Here is an 18,349-nt window from a genome sequence, read left to right as displayed (position 1 = left end):
ATGGATTGAATTGGGCCAGTATTAAGATGTTATACCTTGGGTGGAAAGCCAACAGAAACTCTGTCCAGGCAGAGTCTGGTCTGAGATCACACACAGACCACTCAATAGATATAAACATAATTTAATTAAAAGGGAAAGGTGAGAAGGGATTTGGATAGACTTAAGACTAAGTCCCTCTAACTAAGAGTCCCAAGGAGCTAATGTCTCCTCAAAGAGTCTTCTCAGAGCTATTGGTCTACACCAGTGATTCCCAAAATGGGTGCTCCTGCCCCCTGGTGGGTGCTGCAGCAATCCAGGGCAGTGGTGATGGCCACAGGTGCATTTATCTTACCTATTATTTGCTATTAAAATTTAAAACAAATTAATTTCCAGCGGGCTGAGTAATATTTTTTCTGGAAAGGGGGCGGTAGGCCAAAAAAGTTTGGGAACCACTGCTCTAAACTAATCCTCTCCTAACTTATTAGAAAAACCCCAGTCCCTGCTCTTGCTAAGCTGCACTAACTCCCCTTAGCTGGTATAAAGGTATTGGTCTATGGTAAGCTTGTCAGGGCCCAGGAAAAGATCCCAAGTCTGAATGGACTCAGATCTCCCACTCACTGACAGCTGAGCTGCTGTTGACAAGATGTTGAGTCAGGCTAGCTTCATTTCAAGGATCTTCTTCACAGGGAACACAGGAATTAACAGGAAGGAGGGGTAAAGTTAATCCACAAGGTAGGTTGAGAGCAAATGCCTACTAGATGCTAGTAATCAACAAACTTCAGAGAGACTAACTGTTTCTGTGCTTTTTCACTCAACCCTCTTTTCCCACATTCCAGAATTCTTTCCCTTTTGGTCTCATGCCTCCATCCTCTGCAAACTTTAATTTCTTCTTTAGCTTAACTCTTCCTTATAACAAGGGGTAGTAGGGGTGGTGGTGGTCATTTCTCAAACTCATGAATTCATTTGTGTGAGGAACATCTACTATGGAAATTGTCTTTCTCTCCATCAATACAAAGAAACAACTCCTCTGTGCCTTTCTGTAACTTATACATCGATTTTCTAGGGAGCACTGAGCATCTAAGGACTTTGCCCAAAGTCACACACAGGAGGTGTTAGAGATAGACCTTGAACCCAGGGCTTCCTGATACGGAGGCCATACTATCCCCTGGAATATAAATTCTAATCCCCAATTCTCTCCCTTCTCTCACATATCCCAACAGATCTGGTCATTATAAGAATCACTGCCCTCACAGTGAATAGAAGATAGAAAAGAACCCCAGGATCTTATTTATAAAGGAAGCTCTCAAATAAAAAAAGCACCTCTACCAAAACAGATCATCATGTTCTAGGTAAGTTCTAGTCCTAGTGAGCTGCTTACAGTGCTGAGAGGAGATTAAGCAACTCCCTGGAGTATATCATTTTTTTATCTTAAAGGTGGAACTTGAGCCCAGGGCTTCCTAGCCCTAAGTAGAGCTTTCTGTGTATAGGCCACACTGTAATGTAAAATTCAAACTTCAAAAATTAATTTTAAAATGTGGAGACAAATTTGTTCAGTCTTACAGATAGAGTTTATACATTTGAATGTAGAAAATGAATTTTTAAAATTAAATTGAATAAATAAAATTCATTACATTTCATTGAAATGAAATTATACAAATGTTTTTGTTCAAAGCAATCTAATCCACCATCTGATTAAGTGTGGAAAAAATTGTCACCTGCAAGTGGAAGATGAACCAGCAGAAGAGGTTCAGCTAAATGACTGGAAGCATTGTGGTACTTTCTAATTTTTACCTGAGAATACAATGACTCTGCCAAGTTGTCAAATCCAAGGTATTTTAGGCATTTAGCTAACTTTTTTCGGTGTTTCTCCTCCATGAACTGTGGATATTTTTCATGAATCATATGAACTCTTTTCATCAATTGAATAGCAATGTTGACATCCTTGGGTTTCTTTTCTGTTGAATGAATATCAATTTTATTTTAATGAAAGGGTACCTGAGTTATCTCTAGTATAAAGAGCTTTAATAAAAATCCTGTCTCCTCATCATTATTCAGAGCAGAGTAGGGCAGCAAAGAAAGACTAGAATGGTTAGAAAGACCTTCAAGGCTTTCTCATGTTCCTTTATGTTCTTCCATATCCTGCTACCTTCATAAGAAGCCATATCTAGCATTCAAACTGGGAAAAACAACTAGAAAAAAGGAAGTCCAACATTTTCCTCATCCAGGTTAATATCCAGTCAACAAATATGTTGTGCGTTCAAAGCACTTCTTGCTCCCACTGTATACTCACAGCTCACTCATAAGTATTAATATCCTACATAAATTATGTTTTATAGTATAAATAATAATAATAACAAAGTACTATTATATACATATGTATATAATTTATATAGTACTTTACAATAACCATGCTGATGGCAAACATTGAGGTTTTCCAGGGACTAAGGACGTGAAAATCAGAGCCTTTCTACATACTTAAACGATGACAATGATGATTCTAAATGATATTTAAAAACAAAAAGCTTTACAGAAGAGTAGGAAGGGCTAGAAAATGGATGTTAAGTGACTTGCCCAGGATTACACAACTAGGAAGTGTCTGAGGCCAAATTTGAACCCAGGACCTCCTTTCTCTAGGCCTGGCTCTCAATCCACTGAGCTGTCCCCTTTTTAAACACTTTTTTTTTCAAAATCCTTATCTTCTGCCTTTGAAACAATACTAAGTCTCAATTCTAAGGCAGCAGAGCAGTAAGGTAGGGCAACTGGGGTTAAATGATTTGCCCAGTCACCCAGCTAGGAAGTAACTAAGGTCTTATTTGAACCCAAAACCTCCCATCTCCAGTCACCTAGTGACTCCCCGAATGATAATTAAATATAAATATTTAATTTCTTATTATTCGAGATGTACAAAAAAATTCAAGCAGAATTAAAGTAGAACTATCAGGGCATGCTATTCTTCTTGGCATACATAAGCAACTAAAATGTTATATGCAACAAATACTAATCGTTTATTTTTTTTTTAATTCAAAAGGAGTTCAGATACAAATATATGGTGGGACCACCTAAGCATAGGACCAGGAACATTTGTTTTTTTTATCTGACTAGTTTTGCATTCTAAGAGGCAAAATTATGAATTCACTTACCTCGACTTAGGCAATGTTCTTTCCATGACATAAAACAGGCTTCCATTCCTACCATTTCAGCCAGAAATTTTATCGAATCACTTGCACAAGTCCTGAGAAAAGTCTCCAGGTTTTTTATTCCATTATTAACATTTTCTTTAATTTCATTTTCAATCATCACAGACATGACAGTCCATTTATCCTGTTCTTTTTTTTCTATTTCTGCTTGCTTTCTCTTTAGGTTTTCTTCAATAATTTTATCTGCATTGCTTTTCTGCAAAATAAGAAAAAAAACTGAAAGATTTAGCAAGACCAATTTCCACAAGTCCAAAAATGCATATAACTTGAAAGTAAATTGGGTATTTGTGAAATTCATATTCACCATTTTAGCCCACTAATTTACCATACTAACTGAACCTATATATGAAATAGTGTTCTATGGAGTATGAATAATTAAATGCAAACAACTATATCTTATTCTCACAGAAAATTTGGCATCCTTCCCTCACTTCTTCCCTCCTCTCTTCTTGTCATCCTCTATCAGGTAACTATGCCTTAGTAGCTACATGGATATATTCAAATAGACTGTAGGGTACCAGACCCACAAGAGATCTGGGTATTCCAAAAGAAGCTCAAATCCACCCCCTACCCCATCATAGGATCACAGATCCTTCATGGGCACTTTTTAACTTTCAACTTAATAGGTTGAGGCTTATAACTCAAATGTCCAAAATTCAAATGTTCGAAAAGGAATTCATTATCTTTTCCCCCAAACCATCTCCCATTAGAGTGGATCTCTCTATTTCTCTAGAAGGCTACATTATTATCCCTCTACCTTAGGCTCACACCCTAGGAATTACCCTGAATTTTTCACTCTTTTTGACTGCCCCCTATTTATGCTTTTTCCAAGGTTTATCAATTTCATCTTTGCAACTTTTCTCAAATATCCCCCCTCCTCCCATTTAACACCGACACCACTCTAGTGTAGTTTCCTCATCACCTCATGCTTGGATGATTGCCCTAGCCTAGGTGTGCTTGCCTCAAGTCTCTCCCCATTCTAATCCATCATTCAAACTCCAAAATGATTTTCCTAAAGTACATATGCAATCACGATACCCCACTACTCAATAAATTCCAGTGGCTCTGTGGTTCCTCCAGGATCAAATATAAAATGTCCTCTGTTTGGCATTCAAAGCCCTTCATAACTTAGTCCCCTTGTACCTTTCCAGTCTGCTCATACCTGTTATATTCATAATCTGGGATGAAATGGATGCCACCTTGACTGACAGGAATGGCAGTTCAGAGATTCGGAATGTTCCCAGGTGCTGTGAGCCAGGGCAAAGGTCAGTTAGCCCCACCCTATTTATACCCCCTGACAGCTACAGTGAAGGGGAGGCTCTGGGACTTAGAGACTCTGAACTAGAGAAAAGATTTCTGAATTGGGACTTGAGCAAGCCTCTGTGGTTCAATCTGGGCAGAGGGTGGCTGAAGGGTGGCTGAAGGGTGGCTGGGAGGTTGAAGAAGAAGAGAGGAGGAAAAGCTTGAATTTATTTCCTTGCTAGATTGGGCAGCTGTTAAAGGAATTTCTAACAGGTTATCAACCAAACCTGTTGGAGAGAAGGGGATAATTTACAGCAGCAGCCAGGGTGATAGGAGTAGGTATTCCTCCCACCAACTGCAGCTGAAGAGATAATAGACAGATACACATTACTATTATCATCATTATACATATATCTTTACTACCCCTTTTTTTCTTTTAACATACCTTAGGCTCTGACAAGTGCTCTTTGATCCAGTAACATTGACCTCCTCACTGGAGCAAGACATTCCATCCCTTTGCTCTGTGGCTATCCTCCATGCCTGGAACACTCTACTTTCTCCTCTCTGACAACTTACCTCCTTGACTTTAAATCCTAACTAAAATCCCACATCTTACAAGAAACCTTCCCCAATCTCTCTTAATTCCAGTGCCTTCCTTGTGTTAATTATTTACCTTTTCTATGTATTTGTTTGTATGCTGGCTTCCTCATTAGAATGTATCCTCAAAAGGGGCAGTAAGGTGGCCAATAAAATATGTTTCATGATCATGAAACAGCTCTTGCATATATTGCATGGCTCATGAGGAAAATTTACTGTGGGATTTTAGTATGGGAAATACTTCATAGGCTCACAAAGTCACAGAGACGAAACTGGAAAGAACCTTAAAAAGACTTCTCCAGCTCCCATATTTTATAGATGTGGACACAAAGGGAAAGAACAATTCAGTAACTTTCTCAGTAAATATATGAGACAATATCTGAAACCAGGTAGTCTGGTATTCTTGGCACAAAGTCTGGTGACCTGCCCACTATTCAGTGCTTCTTTTCCTATTAAATACCAAAAGTCAAAAGGTCAAAAACAAAATTTTTCACAAACTACAATAAATACTTTTGGGGTTTTAAAGGAAGAAATTACAACCATAGTAATAATAAAATTATAAAAAAAAACATTAAAAGAAACCAAGTGGACTAGAGTTCAAATATGGCCTCAGACATTGCCTAGCTGCATGACCTGGGTAAGCTACTTAATCCCAGTTGTCTAGTCCTTACTGCTTTTCTGCCCTAAAATCAATATTTGGTATAAATTCCAAGACAGAAGGTAGGGATTCGGGGGGGGGGGGAAGTATATTTTCAGCAATAGCAGATGAAGGGATAAGGAAACACTTCCTATAGAATATGGTTCTTGAGCTAAATGTTAAAAGAAGATATGGAATTTATGATCTGGTGATAGTCTATTCTAGGCATTAACTATGGCCAGTACAAATGTACAAAAGTGGGAAGTGGAATATCACATGAGAAACAGAGGTTGGTCTGTAACAGTGATTCCCAAAGTGGGCACTCCTGCCCCCTGGTGGGTGCTGCAGCGATACAGGGGGACAGTGATGGCCACAGGTGCATTTATTTTTCCTATTAATTGCTATTAAATTTTTAAAAAAATTAATTTCCAGGGGCCTAAGTAATATTTTTTTTTCTGGAAAGGGGGCAGTAGGCCAAAAAAGTTTGGGAACCACTTTTCTATAGAGAACTTTAGAGGCTATAAACACTATAGAGAATGGCTTGGGGAAGGATGTTCAATGGAAAGGTAAATGGGGGCCAGCTTCTGAAGGGTTTTAATAGATAAGCAGAGCAGTTTCTATTATATTCTAGAGGCAATAAGAAGCCACTAGAATTGATTGAATAGAGTGACATATTCAGATGTGAACATAAGGAAAATCCCTTTGATCAGTGTTTAGGGATGATTGGAAAAGTGAAAGACTTGAAGCAAGGAGATTGATTAGGAAACCATTGGAATATTCTAGGCAGGAGGAAATGAGGGCCTGAGCTAGGGCAATAACTATGCAAATAGGGTGGAAGTGCAAGATGCAAGAGATGTTATATGTTTAAAACAACAAGATTTGGTAAATGTTTGGAAATGTGAGGTCAATGGAGAATAAGGCTTCCAAGGTAATGCTGAAATTATAAATTAGAGTTACTAGAAGGGTAATAGTGTTTTTTTGGTTTTTTTTACAGAAATAGGGATGTTTAGAAGAGGAGAATTTGGGAAGAAAGAAATTGTGTTTGTGTTTGGAATGTTAGAAGTATTTTATTCCAGGACATTTGATATGAAATGTCCAAAAGATAATTAGTAGCATGGGGCTGAAGATCAGTGGATATGTAAATATGTATTATGTACATAGGGCCGCTGGATAGCACAATGCATAGAGTGCCAAGCCTGAAGTCAGGAAGATTTGAGTTCAAATTTGGCCTTAGACACTTACTAGCTGTGTGATCCTAGGTAAGTCACTTAACCCTGTTTGCCTCAATCCCTAATCTATAAAATGTTTTAGAAAATGAAATGGAAAAGTACTCCAAAATATTTGTTAAGAAAACACCAGACTATCCACATTGAGAGAAAGAACTATGGGAATAGAAATGCAAAAGCAAAACATATGACATTACTTATTATATGTATATATGAGTATATGATTTGGGGTCTAGGCTTTAAAACAATTGCTCAAAAAAACAAAAATGAATAATATGGAAATAGGTATCAAGTGACAACATCGGTACAGCCCAGTGGAATTGCTTGTTTCTGGGAGAGGAGAGGGAAAAGAGGAGGGAAAGAAAATGAATCATGTAAACATGAAAAAATATTCTGAAATATAAATTAATTAAATTTAAAAAAAAACAAATGGGGTCATGAAGTGTCAGACATGACTGAAATGGCTAAGCAATCACAACATTATATCTAAATACATATTGTTTGTTTTTAAATCTTGGCCTTTCTATCTCCATGATATTTTTCTTATGTCTCATTCCTTCTCCCATATAACCACCACTCTAATTCAGGCCATAATCATTTCTCTTTTGGACTATTCCAATAGGTGTCTAGATGGTCAACCTCTCCCTTTGCCAATCAGATATTTTCCCAAAGAAACACATTTGAACACATCACATGCTCCCCCAATTAATAAACTCTAGTGACTCCCTGTTACCTCTAGGATCACATATAAAGTCTACTATTTGATTTCTGAAGTTGTTCATAACAAGGTCCCTTCTTACCTCTCTAATCTTTTTACATTCTCCTCCATGTGCTCTATGAACTAGTCACACTAGCTTACTTGCTTATCCAAAACATTCCTTTCTCCCATTTATGTGCCTTTGTGCTGGCTTTCTCCCATGCCTCTCTCCTTCCTTACCTCCACATTTAAACTATCCTGACTTCTTTCAACACATTTCTCAAATCTCACTTTTTGCAGGAAGCCTTTTCTGCCCCTTCTCCAATCTACTGCCTTCCCTTTAATGTACAAAGTTATTTACATGTCCTTTCCTTCAATAGGTGGTCAGTTCCTTGAGGTCAGGGACTATATTTTTGATCTTCTTGGTATCTCTAGAACTTCACCAAGTATCTGGCACATAATAGGAGTCAATAAATGTTTATTGACTGGCTGGCTGGCTGTAAAGTCCTAGCTCAGCTGACAACTACTAAGATATTCTCAAAATATAAGGACTATTGGGAAGACTGTACAAGAAAATTAAGACTCTCCCAGAATAATTACCAAATCACAATAGATAGGTGGCTAAGTTTAACAGGATAAATATGGTCCTGGCATTAAAACAAAAATACCCATTTTCAAAGTAGTCTTTTTTTTTCATTCTCTTACAAACATGAAATTAGCAACATGAAAAGTTTGATGTATTTTATTCTGAATGATAAACTCCTGTCTAATCAGGACTGAGATAAAAGGATTTGAGCCTAAGGGAAGATGCTCAGTGTGATCAACTATGCTTATCAATTTACCTTTGATTTTATTTTCTTTTGTTGAGAAGTTTTTGTTGGTGGTGGTGCAGTCACTTGGTTTACAATCCTCACTGATTTGTGTCTTCCATGCAAAGATTCTCCAAAAATATGATAAAAGTAATATAGTTTCTGTACTTCCCTTTGTTTTTTGGAGTCTTTGGAATTAGCTGCAGTGAATAAATCATTTTTTAAGTCTCTATGGTTAATACACTTCAGTAAATACTCAATGTTTCTTCATTTCCTTTTAATGATATTCAAGAAAATGCCATCAAAATAAGTTTTAACAAAAATAGAGTGAAAGTAAGACCTATTATCCAAAAATTTGAGGCAGATATAGAAACATATGGTTACATTATCAATATCATATTTACATAACATCATATTTAATTAATATCAGTCACTAAGCTTTCTAAAGTTGCTGGCTTTGTTGCACTCTTCGGGATACTCCCAGTAAATTACATGGAACAAGAAAACAAAATACTAGACCTTTCAGATAACTTTATGATTTGAGGCTCTTCCCAAAAGAACCTAATAGCCAGAAGCACAGAACTCCAAGGCATTCCCTATTGATATCTTGGCAGAAATTATGGATACCAACAAAACATTAAGTACTACCTGACTATACCTTCTATTTGAAAACAGATTCGCTGAAATCTCCAGAAGTCCTTCAGAAATTATACAAGTCAGAATTATTTGATTCAAATCCATAGCCATCTTTAAAGAACTACTCTGGGACCAAGAGGTCATCGGTCATTATTTAAGATATCTTTTAATATTTTAAGATAACTTAAATAAATTGAAACCATTCTTGGAAGTTCTAAAAGTTTAATCTCTCCCAACCCTCAGCCCAAAAAGATCCCAGAAACTATCAAGGCAATCCTCCCGGAAAAGCTGTGCCCACTTGAGAATTTCATAGACCTAACCCAGTGACTTTATGGAAGTGACATACTGTGTCCTCCTTTATAACTACATTGGTCCTAACCCATGGTAGACAGTAGACCTGGGGAAACTGGAGGAGTTCAGACCAATCTTGAGGTAGAAAGGGCCAAGATGATGCTCAATCCTGTCCCATCCAAAAGAGTGCTAATATGTCATATACCTTTCAGAATATGAGAAAAAAAATGTCTCCCAGCTTTTCTAAGGCTAAAATACTTGAAATGATCCAAAAGAAAGAATATGCTGAACATAAGCCATCATCAAGAGACAGTGTGATATAAGAAATAGTTCTAGACTCAAGGTAGGAATATCTGAGTTCAAATTCTGCTACTAATGAGGCCTGAAGTAACAACTTGTATACTTATTTATTTTTGGACTTTTCACATTTATGGACTGTTCCAAAGTCTACGGAGCATTTTCTTCATAAATCTGTCATAAGGATGAAAGCATCAAGTCCTGATAAGTTGTTATATAACAATAACCAGAGCTGGCATTCATAAGGGGCTTTGAGTTTTGCAAAGCCCTTACTATACATTGTCTTACTTCAGCCTCACAAAAATTTATGCAGGAGATATTCTAGATTTACGTGGAGTCTCACAACTATTCTTTTAACTGGAATCTGAGCCTAGATCTTCCTAGTTTCTAGTTTAGCCCTCTTTCCACTATACCTCCACTGCCTTTTCAAGTCTCCTTGGGTTACATAGTGCATTAGCCAAAACAGGCAGTTATCTGGCATTTCCATATACTGAAAGAGAATCTAAATAGAACCTATTTTTCACAATTCATTTTAGGAGACAACAATCCTGTCAATTCATCTGTGATTTAATGACCCAGTGAAGCATTCATAAGTCATTGAAAAGTTAATAAATGGAAATTTCCTAGCCTTAATCTAGCAAGGATAAGTAACAAGGAAAATTTCTCATGTAGTTTCCTTCTCAATATGGAAACAGGTAACGTCATCTGGACAAAGTAAAGTATTTCCATGATCTTTAATCATCCACCAATTAAAAAGAGACTTGACAACACAGGAGTATAAACCTTTGTGCCCTTAAATATCTAGGAAGCTGCATCAGGGAGGCAGGGGAACGGTAGGACTTAGGGGAAGCTTTGTCACTTTTTAGGGGTAACTAATTCATGTTGACAGAAAGAGGAAAGAGAAACTGTCCATTACTGTTTCTATTATAATCACATTTTCTCTGTGAGCTTAGATGCTAAGGGGCATGTAGGCTTACATACTTATAGGAGAAGAAAAAATACTGTAGTAGCCTAGATGTCTGTGTTTTAGTGATGGAAAACCCTTTTCTATAATGTTGACACAGACTTTTTACTGCTCCTTGAAATACAAAGAGCTGGTTCTTTACACAGTGATGAATGTCCAAGGAAGAGAAACTTTGCATTATGATTATGGTAACACTTTTAGACCCACTAACTTTGGGTTACAGAGGAACTGGTCAGGCCTCTTGAGGATCATGGCCTGGGCTTTATTTGTTTGTTTGTTCTAATTGTTGTGTTTCTCCCTGATAATTTAGATTATCTCAGTCTTCCCATTTAAATAGATTTATTTGAACATATATAATCCAGATGGGGAGACAAATTTGATCATATGACTTGAGAAAAGTTGTATGGAAATATATTGTTACATGTAAATAATAAAAAAATTCAATATATTTCTTTGGAAATTATTTAAGGGTCATAAAGTAAAAAAACAAAAATACTTACTTAGCATCTAATTTTAACAAACATTTTAAATTGTTGCTAAATTAATTTTACCATTACTATTGAACTTAGTATTTCCATAATCATCATCGAGAGGTCTGTTAGAATGCCAGTGTTTCCTTTCATCAAATTCTTTCTTCTTGCTAAGAGTGATAATAGATGGATCATCACTGGAAAATGAATGTATTATACAAAACTCATTATTTAATTATTTAATGAAAATTATAATAATATCACACCTGTATATAGTACTTAAAGATTTGAAAAGCACTTAATAAATCTTATTTCATTATATGTTTTCAACAACTCTAAATGTAAATGTAAATGTATTCAAACACTTCAAATCTATAATTCCAAAACCACTGTGTGGGATTTAAACCATCTCCATTATGGATGTTTCTCTTGAAAAAATGATCATAGATAACTTGCTATTCATCACTTTAGATTTTATGTATAAAAAACTTCCTAAAAATCAAAGCCAACCCAAAACTACTGATTAGGTATGACACAGAGATTATTTTTCAAATGTAGGTTATACTAACTGGTCTCTGAGAATCCTTTTGACTCTAGAATTATGTGATTCACAATTAAAAAAAGATATATAGATACAGATATATACATATACATTAAGCAAGGACAGTTATATATAGCAGGATAGCGATGTTCAAACATTCTGACATCATAAAATTAATCATAGAAAATTTTTACCCACAAATAGACTCAACTGCCCTGAAGTAGTGATATGAAGCATAGATTAATTGGAACAAATAGTTTCCTATCAAAAATTTTCCCTCTAGGACTTATGAGAAAGAAAACTAGCCACATTCAGAGGAAGAACTGTGGGAGGAGAAACACAGAAGTAAAACAACTGCTTGAACACATGGGCTGATGGTGATATTATTGGGGATGTAGACACTAAATGATAACTCTAGTCCAACTATCAATAATATGGAATTAGGTCTTGATTAATGATACGTGTAAAACCCAGTGGAATTGTACGTTGGCTAAGGGAGGTTAAGGCGGTTTGGGGAAGAGGGAAAGAACATGAGACATGTAACTAGGGGAAAATATTCAAAATAAATTTTTTTTAAATTTCCCTCTAAAATAATATTTACAAATGTCTCCTGAAAACTAGATTTCTGTGGATCATAATTTAAAGCGAACTGCCATTACTCCATTGTAAAATTTTTAATATTCTCTTATCACTTCATTTTTGACTAAATTTCCCAGTGTGCTAATAAGCACAGGATCAATTTTTTTCTTTATTACAAGAAGAAAATCTAATATCTAGAAGTAAGGCTCCTCACAGGAATGTAAGGAAAGAGAAGAAGGAGGAAAAAGCCAAGAATGGAGACAGACAGAAAAAGAGACATAAACAGAGAGAAACAAAGACTGAGAAGAAACATAGAGAGACAAAGGAAGACAAAGATGGACAGACAGAGAATAAGAGTCAAAGAAAGCAAGAGATGCAAATCAGCACATGTCAATGTAAAAAGGAAGATATGTCTTAGGTTTCTGAAAAGACAGAATAAAAGTAATTAAAAAGTTCAATGTTCATGAATTTTAGGGTTTTGTTTTTGTCTTTAATGCTCTTTATTTCATATATATGAAACGGAAAAATCACTTTGGATTTATAATAAAAAATAATTATGTGCATAATTTATTATAAATTGTATATATTGCAAATTATATGTATAATTTAAAACTTTATTATAATCACAAATTTATTATATCACATATAATGTAAATTAAAATTTTTATTATGATCACCATATATTATTTATATATAATTTAAACATTGATTATACTTTTATATAGTATATTTTTCATATTTTAATTTCATTATAAATATCATATAGTATAATATTTGTGTATAATTAAACTTTTATTGTGATTATCAATATTGTTTATAATTTCAAAGTTTATGATTAACGTATATAATTTAAATTTTTAACATAAATCCATAGTAAATTTTTCAGTTTCCTAAGTGTAACACTGTTGTCCTTAATTAGTGAAAAAGCATAAGGCTTGTGAAAGTAAGTTCAGATAACATCAAATCATAGATTTAGTGAAGGAAAGAAATTCAGATATTTCTCTACTCCAAACCCTTTATTTTACAGATGAAACAACTGAGGAGTAGAGAAGTTAAATGTCTTACTTAAGGTCACCAGGTAGTAAACTGTAGTAAATAGTTTGTGAACTTTAACTCTACCACCCTTAAACTATATGCATCTTCATGTGCACCTATATGTATATTATATTGTAATGATGCTAAAATGTTTCATTCATATTCAAACATATACTTGCTTATAGAAAATGTGTCTATGCACACAGATACACTTAGGTATATGCTTAGATAACATTATTGGACAGAGGCAATCCAGGCTTCTTAAGCCTTCTTAAGGACCACTGGGAGGTCCTACCTGCTAAGACTTGGTGTCCAGTCCCATGGAGGAACCCTAGGGATGCTTTCAGAGAATGAGCCTTGTTAAAGTTGTATGATGTCACCAAGGAGGCTCACAGTGTGACATATTTTTCAAAAACAGAAATGAACCTAAGTTTAGTAGTGATGTAATAACATAAATATGTATACATGGGTTTATTTATTAATATTCAGCTAATGTAAATGTATATGAATACATGGAAAAAACATACAAGAATTATAAGAAATACTACATCAAAAGTGCGTACTTGCTTAAAAATGGTAAATCTTCCAAAATGTCTCCAGCATAATCTTCCAACAATTGAGATGTCAATGGGATAAGTCCCAATTTAGGAATCTCAGGTTTGCACACTTGGAAAAATTGAGAAATAAAGTTGATGTTAGCAATGACTACAATAATATGGAAGAGCAAAAAGAAAATGGAACTCCTGCCTGTTATTCTAAAGTCCAAGCTGAGCTCCAAAGGAAGGCTGGAAAAATACATTTTTCTCCCTTCATTGCCATCAAGGCGGTCTGTGGGTGTAGAATAGTGTACATCCTGTTAGACTGATGGTTTGTGTGATAGTTTTGCTGAACTTTTTTTCCCTCACTTAAAAAAAAATCTTTTTTATAAAGGAAAGATTGCTGGCTAAAGGAGGTGAAAGGGATGAATTCACAATTGAATATGATATAAAACAAAAGAAATCAACAAAAAAAGATAAACTTCAAAAGATAAATATATAGTTACAAGTGCATTTTTTCATAGAATATATAGTTGAAAAACTTGAAGAACATAACAGTTTCCCTTAGATTAATACCACTAGAGTTTTGGGGATGCAAATGAAGACTATTTGAAACAATGACAGATATTCTCATTGCCTTTGCTTAGGGGGAAAAAGGATGGAGAAAAGCTTCTTTTTTGTCATATTTGGTGTTTCTGCTCTAGAATAAATATCCTAGCACTAGATAAGGATTAAAATTGAACTGATTGGGGATACCTGGGTAGCTCAGTGGATTGTGCACCAGGTCCTGGGTTCAAATTTGGTCTCAAATACTTCCTAGCTGGATGATCCTGGGCAAATCACTTAACCCCCAATGCCTAGCCCTTACCACTCTTCTGCCTTGGAACCAAAACAAAGTATTGATTCTAAGGCAGAAGGTAAGGGTTGGAAAAAAAAATGAACTGATTCCCAACTCCTTCTGATTTAAGTGAGATTTTATTTTTTTTTAATTTGTTAGCACCTGTGGATGATATTTCCTTCTGTGTGAGAAAATGTTGCAAAGTTCTTCTCACAGGAATAGATCCTCCAAAATCATAATCTCCTGACAGGTTTAATATCGTATTCCACATTTTCTCATATTTTTCCATGAGTTCATCACCAACTTCAAGATTCAACCCTGCATTAGAAAGAAAAAATCAAAGTTTATATTTGATGCGAAGTGATCATTTTTCATGCATTTGAGATTTAGATATTACATACAAACTTAGATGTAAATTAAAAAAACATATATTTAAACTCTTTCATCTAAATTTTCTTTTTAAAATATTCTGCCTCTGTGTAAAGGAGGCCAAATTCCGTTACAAATTCTTTGGTTATTTAAAGTATTACTTCAGAAAGACTATTGCTTCTTTTATAGCTTTCTTTTTACACTTAGTGCTTCAAGATTCTGATTCAACACAAAAAAGTAGATATTCTATTGAAATTATTTATAATAAACTCTAAGCTCTGCCCATTCATATAGATGAATTCATATTCAAGTCTTAGAAGTATATCTTGAATGACCCACTACAAATTAATAAACTAAAGCTCTCTCATATCCAAAATAAGGAGGGGTGAGTGATATGTATACCTAAGGATCATTCATAAAACTTGACGAGCATTATTAAATATATGCATCTTAGAAAGAGTTATTCAGCAATCCTCAAGAACTTGTATAGAAATTTTAATTGTTCTCTCTAGTATTAACCATTCAGTTATTAAACTCATATTTATTGTGCATCTACATACCAGTATTTGGACTAGAGATTTCTAAACTAATAATCAGAAATTCTGGCTAATCTCCAGTGGAATGAGTTTGCACAGCAAAGAACACAAGCTACTTTCAAATTTGGGATTCAGTGTGGCACAGTAGGAAGAGTACAAGCCCTGGAGTCAGAAGATCTGGATTCAAGTTTCACCCTGATGCTCACCACCCATGTCATTGGACATGTCATTTAGCCCCAAGGATTGCTGGTCTCCTCAGAAAGAAGTTGAACTAGGTGGCCTCTGAAGTCCTTTCTTCCTATAGATCGGAGCAAGGTAGGTAGGAGAGTGAATGGTGTGGAGTCAGGAAGATCTGAGTTTGAATCTAGCCTCAGGCACTATGTAACTCCAGAAAAGTCCCTTAACCTCTGCCTGTCTCTGTTTTCTAACCAGTAAAATGAGTCATAAAAGCACCTCACTCACAAATTTGTCTTGAGGATCAAATGGTATATTTTTAAAGCACTTAGAGCAGCAATTGGCATATTGCTGTTGTTCATTTGTTGCAGACATGTCTGACTATAGCTCCATTTGATGGTTTTTTTGGCAAAGATAATGAAGTGGTTTGCCATTTTCTTCTCCAGCTCATTTAACAGATGAGGAAACTGAGTCAAAAAGGGTTAAGTGACTTGCCCAAGGTCTCACAGGTACTGTCTGAGGCCAGATTTAATCTTCCTGACTCCAGCCCACTGTGCTACTTATCTACCCCACCTGGCATATAGTAGGCTTAGTAAATATATTCCATCTAGTTCCTAGATCTAAATAAAAAGCTAAGATTATGATATTATCTATAGTGCCTCATTCTGTAGTCTTTCTTTACCTTAAAACTTTTGCCAATGAAAAACTGGATTCATGGGGAACTGATGAAAACTATATTGGGAAAATATGGCTCAAAATCAAAATTTACTGTCTCCGGGGCAGTCCTAAGAAAAGTGTCTGTTGTGATCGGATACATAAACTAAGAGGAAGGCACAGGAAGTGACACAAAAGAAGCTCCTTTAAAAGAGATCTCAGTGAATTCAACTCTTCTCTTCTGGTTCATGACCGGGACTTGGAGAAGGCTCTGGTGCTGATGAAACTGTACCTAAATCTTTCCTTTGGAATTCCACATGGTGAGTGCAAAGACTGAATCTTCCTGAACTTCTCTTAAGGAATTTCCCTTTCAATAGAGACTCTGTGACTGAAGCTTTTGCTTCATTCACCTCTGGGGCCTTCAAGCCTCGGCTCTCCCTTCAAGGCTTGGCCTTTTTCCAATTGAGGACTAGTTAGATCTGCTTGGGTTAAATCAGGGACCTAAGTGAATTATTTAGTTTGTTAGGTTAATTATCTTACCTTATCCTCTCTCTCAATTTCTTAATTTCTCTCTCTCTTCTCATTTGTAAATAAACTTCCATGAAAGTCATTTTGACTTGGGGTTATTCTTTAATTGGGAATTGATAATTATTCAATTCCCTGGTGACCAAACCTTTTACTATTTACCCAATCAAAACTCCCTTTTTACCTTTTGCACTTCCAACCCCATGTCTATGATCCTCTAATGTATGAGATATAAAAATTGTAAAAGCAGAATCTTAACTCTATAATAATGGAAAACAAATACCTGTGCAGTTTTCCACTTCATAGTAATATGCAATATTTTTCCACAATAGATTATCCGTTAAGTCAGGCAGGAAGGTAAAATCCACTTTCCATTTACTTATAGTTTTTATTTCTTTTAAAATGAAAAATTCACATCTTTTGAGCTAAAAAGAGAAAAAAATTAATGTGTACATATATTTGAAATAACAAAACAACTACTTAATTCTGCTTTAATTTATTTTCCAACATGGACAACTGAGTGCCTTAAAACAATGATTCCTTGATCATGAGTCCTAGACCCTGAGAAGGGCAATAAAACTTGTTAGGCATACATAAATCCATATCGGAATTAAAATGTACTTTCTAGAAATTAGGCATGTCCCTCATCTTGCTACTACTTTTTAAATGTATGGAAATGCCACTAAAAATAAGAAAATATGAAATCAGAGGGTCAGCCTGACCTAACAGTTACAGCTACAAACTCAGTGTCAGAATGTGAGGAATTCAAGTCCCACCACAGGTATCCTCTGGTTCTACAAACCTGGAAAAGTTACTTCACCTCTCAGTAGTCCCAGGTCATTCTCTAAGGTTATAATCGTTGCTTTTCTTTGTTAGAAGTGGATGTTTTTTTAAATTTTTGTCCATAGTGACTCTTCCAAACAACCTACAAAGTTGTGAATAACCTGCCTTTTGCTTTGCTAACAGGAATATTCACATCAATTAAATGATGCATTTTTAAAATATCAAGTAGATATTATATAAATACTTTAATCTATATCTATTCATAATGATATATTTACAAAGATTGTTTTTTTTTAAATATTAGAGAAGGAATATAGTATAGTGAATAGAGATCTGGTCTCAGTCAGAAAGACCCAAGTTCTAGTCCTCCTGCCTCATATACATACTGATCTGCATGACAGTGGATATAACACTTAACTTTGTAGTACCTCCAAGGAACTCTCTAAAACTGGAAATTGCAGGGCAATTCATATAGTGGACCTATCACCCAACCATTCAAGCTGTGGCCAATAGGCTTTCTAGCTCAGTAGGATCTAATAGAGTTTGCACTTGACTGCAGATCCCACATGCACCACCGTGACACTGAAGCAAGACTTTAAGTAAATAAATCATAGGACTATAAAAGATGGGTATAGATGAGTAAAATGATAATAGATAACATTTAGCATTTTAAAGTATACACAGTGCTTTCAAATATCACTTCATTTTATCCTTAGAAGATAGGTGCTATTATTATC

General features: G+C 35.3%; 1 protein-coding gene across 1 annotated transcript in view; it reads right to left on the bottom strand.

The window, feature by feature from the left end:
* LOC123252313 (probable ATP-dependent RNA helicase DDX60) overlaps nucleotides 1-18,349 on the bottom strand; it is an 85,979-nt gene that overhangs the window by 50,438 nt on the left and 17,192 nt on the right. The window contains exons 7-14 of the mRNA XM_044681680.1: nucleotides 17,113-17,254; nucleotides 14,734-14,889; nucleotides 13,761-13,863; nucleotides 11,124-11,239; nucleotides 8,418-8,584; nucleotides 3,120-3,372; nucleotides 1,771-1,934; nucleotides 168-176 (exon numbers count right to left, since the gene is read on the bottom strand). Of these exons, the coding sequence (XP_044537615.1) occupies nucleotides 168-176; nucleotides 1,771-1,934; nucleotides 3,120-3,372; nucleotides 8,418-8,584; nucleotides 11,124-11,239; nucleotides 13,761-13,863; nucleotides 14,734-14,889; nucleotides 17,113-17,254 (1,110 nt within the window). The remainder of the gene's footprint in view (nucleotides 1-167; nucleotides 177-1,770; nucleotides 1,935-3,119; nucleotides 3,373-8,417; nucleotides 8,585-11,123; nucleotides 11,240-13,760; nucleotides 13,864-14,733; nucleotides 14,890-17,112; nucleotides 17,255-18,349) is intronic.

Source organism: Gracilinanus agilis, chromosome 6 (genome assembly GCF_016433145.1).
Source record: "Gracilinanus agilis isolate LMUSP501 chromosome 6, AgileGrace, whole genome shotgun sequence".
Classification (NCBI taxonomy): Eukaryota; Metazoa; Chordata; class Mammalia; order Didelphimorphia; family Didelphidae; genus Gracilinanus; species Gracilinanus agilis.
The sequence above is the reverse complement of the archived record's forward strand: the minus strand, read 5'-3'. Positions and strand labels throughout refer to the sequence as shown.